At 54.9% G+C, this 8,486-nt stretch overlaps 1 protein-coding gene across 1 annotated transcript in view; it reads right to left on the bottom strand.

The window, feature by feature from the left end:
- Nucleotides 1-1,966, bottom strand: part of WDR86 (WD repeat domain 86) — an 11,467-nt gene extending 9,501 nt beyond the window's left edge. The window contains exons 1-2 of the mRNA XM_029954402.1: nucleotides 1,822-1,966; nucleotides 405-546 (exon numbers count right to left, since the gene is read on the bottom strand). Of these exons, the coding sequence (XP_029810262.1) occupies nucleotides 405-546; nucleotides 1,822-1,966 (287 nt within the window). The remainder of the gene's footprint in view (nucleotides 1-404; nucleotides 547-1,821) is intronic.
- Nucleotides 1,967-8,486: the final 6,520 nt, after the last annotated feature.

Here is an 8,486-nt window from a genome sequence, read left to right as displayed (position 1 = left end):
GCTCAGCTCAGACCCAAATTCAGTAAGGAAAGGAAAAATCCAGACCTCCTTGAGAAGGAGGGGTGGGGGGTATTTCAACACCAACAAGGAAAGGAGAGGTTTAAAAACACTCTGGCCTCCATCTTCGAACAATCCCCATTTTGGTCCCAAACAAGCACCCCGGTCCACCATCAGGCCCCCGTTGAGCCATTTCCTCCGGAATCTGTTCCCATCGGGAGGGGCCGCCTCCAGGTCCTTTCCCTGTGCCTGGCGGTGTGGCAGGTGCGCTGCCAGGGCCCCCGCGGGGGGCAGCCCTTCCCTGACCTCCTCCCCCCCGAACCCCCACATGCGGCCCGGGGGACATCCATCCTGAGCCGCGTCAGGTCCTCCAGGGCAGAGCCCCCCGGCCACGCTGACCCGCTGACCTGTTCACAATGGACGTGTGTCCTCGGAACACCTGCAGGCACTGGCCGGTGCGCACGTCCCACTTCCGGACGGTGCGGTCGGCGCTGCACGTGAAGGCAGCCTCGTCCTCCAGCTGGCAGAAGGTCACATAGCTCTCGTGGCCTGCGGACCAGGGGGACACGTGAGCCGTCCAGGCCTCCCTTCTGGGAGGAGCTGGGGGGGCGAGTGCAGGGGGAGTCTCAGGCGGGTCCAGAGTGACTGGCCCTTTGCAGGGACGATTCCAGTCTGGGAGTCTCAGGGGCGGTAGGGTGTCACAAGAGGTGCAGGGGGCGCCCTCCCTGCCCCCCATCTTTTTAAGAAAATATTTATTTATTTTGAGAGAAAGTGCAGGGGAGGGGCAGAGAGAGGAGGAGAGAGAATACCGAGCAGACTTCACACTGTCTGCACAGAGCCTGATGCAGGGCTCAAAGCCACAAACCTCGTGATCATGACCGGAGATCAAGAGTCGTCACCACCTGAGCCACCCAGATGCCCTACCCCGATCCTTCTGTTCCCTCCTCTTCCTCTCTCTTCCTCCTCCCTCCTCTTCCCTCCCCCTTCCTCACTGGTTCCTTTCAGTCTTCAAACTTTCCAGGTGTTTGAATTCACACGGTCACTGAACAAACCCAGTGTCGCAGAGGCAGGAAGAAGAGAGACCCAGGGCATGCCTGGCTTGGCTCCCGGCACAGCCATGGTCTCAGCCCTCCGCACCCCTTCTCCTCATGTGCCCTGGGGACAGTAACAGTGCCCACCTCACAGGTACGTGACGGTGGCTGATCTTGTGTCTGGGAAGAGACACTGGTCCCAAAGGTATCAGCCTCTGATTCTTGGAAACCAAATTTGTTACCTTACTTGGAAAAAAAAAAAAAGACACCATTGCAGATGTGATGAAGGATTCTGAGATGGGGATTATCAGGGTGGCCAGAAAGGCCACCACAAGTGTCCCTGTAAGAAGGGGCGAGGAAGACGTGAGGAACCCCAAGAGGAGACACCGGAGACAGCAGAGTGGCGGCAAGTGCCCTGAATGCAGTCGATGTTGCACGAGCCAGGGGGCACCCGCGGCCGCCGGGAACTGGCAGGCGGAAGGAGCTGTCCCCTGCAGGGCTCAGAGGGACAGCGGCCCCGCCAACACCTCGACTTTGGCCGTGCGACACCAATTTTGGATTTCTGGCCTCCAGTGCTGAGCCAGAATAAACATGTGCTTTAGGGCCCCCAGGGGTCAGAGCAGCCACAGGATACTAACGCAGAATCCGGGGTGATTAAGGCCCTTTCCCTGCCCCGGGGGAGATGGCAGCGCCAGGACACGGCTGCACAGGGCACGCCGGGGTCGGCAGAGCAGACGCCTGCCTGGCTGGGTGGGGAGGAGAGACCAGTGTCCTGGGAGAAGATGTCACATGCCATCGCACGAGGGGCCCTGAGGCGAGAATTTAGGAGCTCGGCAGATATGGGGGATCCGGCACGGGGCCAGCGAGGGTGGAGGTCTGGGGCAGAGGGAGGGCCGCACGGAGCCTGGGGTCTCGACCAAGTGCACCGTCCCGTCCATCTGCTCAGTGCAATCGTCAGTTAACTGTCACCCTGGCTGTGGGATCAAGCCTCATAAAGCCGCCATCCGGTGGCGGGTCACAGGAGGCCTGTCCTTCAGGTCAACGAGTTTCCACCTTGGATAACCACTCTCGACAGCAAACGGAAGCGGGGTGTATTTTTAGGAGAATCCAGGGACCAGAAGAGCTATAGAATCAAAGGAATGTTAGACCTAAGATCCATTTCACAGAGGAGGAAACTGACGACTTCAAATGTCTCTGCGTGTAGGTTATGTTAATTACAGGGTGGGGGGTGGCTCAGTAGGTTTAACGTCCAAGTCTTGATATCGGCTCAGGGTTGTGGGCTCGAGCCCTGCGTCAGGCTCCGTGCTGAGCATGGGGCCTGCTTGAGATATCCTCTCTCTCTCTCTCAAATAAATAAAATGGTATCAGACAGGGATTTAGAATCTCCTGGGCAGTTTCAGGCACTTTTTGAGGGGCCCTGGGTTTTAGCTCAGTTGCTCTTGGAACTCCCTGGGTTCTAGAAAACAGAATTAAAAACAAAAAAAAAGAAGGAAGGAAGACATGTTATCCAGTCTTCTTGGAGCGCGTATCCCAGGCCTCGGAGAGAGCACCGTTTGTGTGAATTAAGTAAACACTTGACGAGGGTGCAGATTATGTTTCCCTTAAAACACACGTCAGTTTAAAAGTCGAGGGCAAAATGAGTTTGGCAAAACATGGCCCGGCTCTTTTGCCAACCCCCAAAATGTTTATAAAATATTTTAAGATTGTCAACAAGATTTCCCCGAAACCAGAGCTGCCGTGGGGGCGGGGGGGGGCGGTGCTCAGCGCCATCTACGCAGCCACCTGGCTTGCTCAGCCTGGCCGGAAGGCAGCCGGGTGTCCCCAGGGTGGCCGGTGCAGCACACCCCTCGGTCCTCCACGACCCCATGCGGCCCCAGAGCCAACCAAGCCAGAGTCGCTTCCACACGGGCATCAGCCCCGTTCTGGCTGCTTCTGTCCCGTCTCAACAGCATCTGACAGCAGGAGGGCAAAGTGCCAAGGGTCCGTGAGGCCAAGAAAAGCACCAGGAACCAAGGGGCAAGTAAACTATGCATCTCCGCTCACTGAAGCCACGGCCACCAGCCCAGGGTTGGGAAGGCCATGAGATGGGGAATGGATGAGATGACCCACGGAAGTGAAAAAAAAAAAGATATATACGATAAAAATATAAACAGCTAGAAACAAAGACTTGAAGAAGAGCCAATAACAAAAAGAATTTTTTCAATGCAAACAAAAAAAAAATCTCACGGGGCGCCTGGGTGGCTCAGTCGGTTGAGCGTCCAGCTTCAGCTCAGGTCATGGGTTCGAGCCCCAAATCGGGCTCTGTGCTGACAGCTCAGAGCCTGGAGCCTGCTTCAGATTCTGTGTCTCCCTCTCTCTCTGTGCCCCTCCCCCGCTCATGCTTTGTCTCTCTGTCTCTCAAAAATAAATAAACATTAGGAAAAAAAAATTCTCCTGCCTGAAGCTGGGCCCAGCCGCCCCTCTGCTCTCTCGGGACCTGGGCCTGGGCTGGCTTCAGGCTCCCTGCAGCGGTCAAGGCCCTCCTGGGGCCAAGCCCCCCCCTGCACGCCAGGCACCCCCTGAAAACCCGCACTGAATGAGTCCCAGCTCCGAGCCCTGCCCACAGACGGTACGACAGGGTCCACTGCCCACCACGGCCTACAGGGTCACCCGGGGAGGGCTGGGGAGGGAAGGCTGGGGAGAAGGAGGGCCCATCAAGTCTCCAGGGACCCCAGCGCCACCACCATGAGCTGTTGGAATTGTGTAGAATAAGCAAAATAAAGCCCAACTAAAAATAAACATTTTTGAAGGATAAAGAATGCAGATACAGCTATTCTGTTCAAAAGGACATGCTGAGGCTCGGGGCTTTCTGTTTCTGCCAGCGTCGTCGCCGGCCCTCCCCTCCTCCCTGGCAGCGCCCCCAGGACTTGCCAGAGGTTCAGAGTCAAAGTGGCCCCCCCACTGGCCACCCCGGGTCCGCGGTGGCAGAGGAGGGCTGGCGCGGACACCACCCAAGCTGGGACACGCAGTCAACTAACTCTGCTTGGAAAGCGGGTCCTCCCTCCCTTCTGTGTCCCTGGTGAGTCTTAGGTCTCCCCCCTCCGGGTCTCTAGGCTGCTCACTGCAGTTCCCCTAGCCCCTGGGGGCTCCCTGACCCCGCAGCTGCCCGCAGGGTTCAGACAGCTGGGGGCCCAGCAGGAGGCTCTGGGGCAGAATCGGTTGGCCTGGAGCCATCGAGCCCTCCTTGGAGGACAGTGAGCTTCCCGCCCTGGCTCCTTCAGCCTAGGAGTGACGACCACCACAAGTCCGGCGGTTCCCCGCTACTATGCCCACACTTTGCAAGTGTCTCTTTATTAAACTCCCCTTGAGCTACCATTTGGGGGGTGCCATTTTTGTTCCCACCTCATGGGGCTGCCTGGTGATGTGTCCCAGCAGCAAGGGAGCTCAGGGAGCCCAGAGCATGGAAGGAGGTGCCTGAAATGCACAGCGTCTGACAAAACCAGCAAAGACTCCACCTCGGGGCACCTGCCCTGAGCTCCCAGCCAGGAGAGGCTGATGCTCTTGTCACTGCTGCCACCACAGGGGCTGTCCTTCCCGCCTGGCTTCCCTCAGCCCACGCCCTGCACCAAGTTGCCACCATCTGTGACCCCCCGATGGGAGCTCCCCGCCCCCCCAGATCGTGGTCTCCCAAGAGCTGAAGAATGAATGACCAGTCAGCCTGGGCTTCCATCACATCCATCCTTAAAACAAACTGCATTTTGATGGAGTTCTTCCTTGATGGGCACAAAGTTACTAATGATTTATGTCGTACGGCCTTCCCCGTGCCCCCCATATGCTTCTTTAAAAATACGTAGGATGGGGCACCTGGGTGGCTCAGTCAGTTAAGCGTCCGACTTCAGCTCAGGTCATGATCTTACAGTTCATGGGTTCGAGTCCCATGTCAGGCTCTATGCTCACAGCTCAAGAGCCTGGAGCCTGTCTTTAGATTCTGTGTATCCCTCTCTCTCTGCCCCTCCCCTGCTCATGCTGTCTCTCTCTCTCAAAAATAATAAAACATTAAAAAAAATTTTAAGAATATGTAAGAGGTGATTCAGGAAGCCCACTTCTGGGAATATACACAAAGGGCCTGGAAGAGATGTCTGTGCCCCCAAGTTCATGGCTACAGCGCTCACGACAGTCAAAGGAGAGCAACCCAGGGGTCCACTGACAGATGAATGGGCCAAAAAATGCACACAGAATGGTTCGCAGCCTCCAGAGGGAAATCCAGACACCTGCTACGCCTGTCGTCAAGGACGTCATGCTAAGTGAGATGAGCCGGGCACAAAAGGAGAAACGCCGTGTGACTGCCCTTGTCCAGGGTCCCCAGGGCCGATGGATCCAAAGAGGCAGAGAGAATGAATGTGGGGGCGGGGAATGCCAGAGGCGGGGGAGGGGGGGCGGGAGAAATGGGGTTATTGTTCAAAGGAGACACAGTTTCAATTTTACAAGATGAAAAAGTTCTGGAAACATATAGTAGTAATGGTAGTACATTAGGAACCTTTAATTACCTTTGAAATGTACGCTTAAAAATGGTAAAGATGGTAAATTTGATGCTACATGTTTTGTATTATAGTTAAAAATTGGGGCACCTGAGTGGCTCAGCGGGTTAAACATCCACCTTCGGCTCAGATCATGATCTCTTGGTTCCTGAGTTCAAGCCCCGTGACAGGCTCTCTGCTGTCAGTGCAGAGCCTGCTTCAGATCCTGTCTCCCTGTGTCCCTTCCCTTCCCCCCCTCTCAAAAATAAATAAACATGAAAAAATTGGGTAGCTCAGTCAGTAAAGCGTTTGACTTTGACTCAGAGTCATGATTTCGTGGTTCTCAGGTTCAAGTCCCGCTTCGGGTGGGCTCTGTGCTGACAGCTCAGCCCCTGGAGCCTGCTTTGGATTCTGGGTCTCCCTCTCTCTCTGCCCCTCCTCCATTGGTGCAAATAAACATAAAATAAATAAATAAATTGTCCATTCCATTCCAGGCCCACCTGGGCCCAGAGGTGAGCCCTGACTACCCCAGCTCCAAGACTTCCTACTCATCTGAAGTTCAAGTGCACAAAGCCAAGTTTAGCAATCCAACCTGCAAACTCCCTGGGGCAGCATCTCCCAGTCTAACACAGGCAGCAGCACAGTCGAGGGGGGGAGGGAGCGCAGCTTCCAGCCAATGCCGCCCTGCCTGTGTAAATGCGGGAGCGCTGGCTAGCCCTTCGGCGCCTCAGTCTCCTCATCCACTAATGGGGATAATAAGGCTGTGAGAAGTAAATGAGGAAGAGCTTTGGGGCTGGCCAGGTACAGGGCCAGCGAGATGCTCGCATTTGGTTTGGGCGTGTTGATGTGGGCATGGGAATAAGGTGACTTATACGAGTCAGGAACTATTTATTCATTATTTTAATCCCGCCCCCACAACCTCATAAGGCTAGATGACTATTTCATCACCCCCAATTCACAGATAAAGAAACTGAGGCATGAGAAGTAATGAGACTCCAGAGGGAGCAGCCCAGCTCCAGAGCCCCTCCTATTAATGGTCCCTCCCACTCCCTGGTGGCAAGTGGGGGTCGCCCAGAGGGGCACCCAAGGCTTCCAGGCATTAGGAGTGTGCAGAGTGTTGATGTGGGATTAAAAACAAACAGCATCCCTACTGGGCTAGAAGATGCTGTTAGACCAGGAGGCTGTGGGGCAACCACAGCGGGCTGGGACCTGCAAGCTGGGTCCCTTCCCCCATAGAAGAGACCAGGGCAGCGCCCGCCATTTTGGGAAATGCTGCTTATCCCATGGATCCAATGAAGGTCCCCAAATGAGTAGGTACCCAATGGATACAAGGGAAAAGGAGGGGGAAAGGGTAATTAATAACCACATTAAATGCAATTCTTCCCTGTACAGAATAATTGGCAGTCAGGCTTGCTTTTTTCACCAGAGCTCACCAACTCCATTTGAAAGCCAGTTCCATTTTCTTTAAAAAAAATTCATTTTGGGGCGCCTGGGTGGCTCAGTCTGTTGAGCCTCCAACTTCGGCTCAGGTCAGATCTCACGTTTGTGGGTTCGAGCCCCGCGTCAGGCTGACAGCTCAGAGCCTGGAGCCTGCTTCCGGTTCTGTGTCTCCATCTCTCTCTGTTCCTCCCCCTCTCATGCTCTGTCTCTCTCTGTATCAAAAATAAATAAATAAATAAAACACTAAAAAATTTTTTTAAAAAATTTAAAAAATTCATTTTAATGTTTATTTATTTTTGAGAGAGAGAGAAAGAGAGAGAGAGGAGGCAGGGTAAGGTCAGAGAGAGAGGGAGACACAAAATTAGAAGCAGGCTCCAGGCTTCCAGCTGTCAGCACAGAGCCCGATGCGGCACTCGAACGCAGGAACGGGGAGATCGTGACCTGAGCCAGAGTCGGATGCTTAACCAACTGAGCCCCCCAGACACCCCGAAGTTCCGTTTTCTGAAAAAGCAGAGCTGCTGCAGGAGGGGAGCGAGGAGCGAGGACCACTGCACATCCCCAACTGACTCTTTTCTAAGTCACCATTAGCGTGACTTCACGGTAGCCAAGGTTACTCAGTCTCTTCCGTGCATGGAAGTTCTCACAGTGCCCATGTGTATAGCTGCAGACACGATTCGGGTAGAGATGGGCAGCCGGTGTTCAGCTGGAGGGAGAGCTCCTGTTGAGGGGACGGCTCCCAGCCAGGGCACAGAGGGTCAGGCTCAGCAGGCATTGGCGTCCTCAGCGGACAAGCCACCAAGTGGGTGTTTGGGTTGTTGCCAGGCTGGGTGGTGAGGACAGGGCAGAGCTGGGCAGCAGGGCAGGCCCTGGAGGCTGGGCTCTGGAGTGGCCCTGGGTGCAGAGTCACGTGCCCGCCAGGCCACAACCGCCCTGGAAAGGCCTGGAGCTCAACTGGGGAGGAAACCCACCCACAAACTAGACTCCCACCAGGGGCACCAGGCCCAAGGGCTCTCTGGGTCAGTGTGCACCAGATCTGCCCAGAAGCTTGTTCGAAGTGCGAATTCTAGAGCTCTCCTCTGTGGGCCCACTGACGTGGCGACCTGGGAATGTACGTTTCTGAAAGGCCTCCAGACGAGTCTCATGTTTGGGGAGCAAGGCAGTGAGATTTTAAATTTTGAAAAGATCCAGGGCGCCTGGGTGGCTCAGTGGGTTAAGAGTCCGGCTTTGGCTCAGGTCATGATCTAGCGGTTTATGAGTTCCGTCCGCGCATCGGGCTCTGTGCTGACAGCTGGGAACCTGGAGCCTGCTTGGATTATGTATCTCCTTCTCTCTCCACCTCTCCCCAACTCATGCTCTGTCTTTCTCCATCTCTCAAAAATGAATAAACATTAAATGTTTTAAACTAAATTTTGAACAGGCTCAGTTCAGTGCCTGTCCACCTGTGTGACTTTGGGGGGCGGGTGGAGGGAACAATTTGTGTTAGTTTGTAGCAGAATTTCCATTATCCATACCCACCACCAAG

Source organism: Suricata suricatta, chromosome 2 (genome assembly GCF_006229205.1).
Source record: "Suricata suricatta isolate VVHF042 chromosome 2, meerkat_22Aug2017_6uvM2_HiC, whole genome shotgun sequence".
NCBI lineage: Eukaryota > Metazoa > Chordata > Mammalia > Carnivora > Herpestidae > Suricata > Suricata suricatta.
Note: the sequence above shows the minus strand (reverse complement) of the source record. Positions and strands in the feature narration are given on the sequence as shown.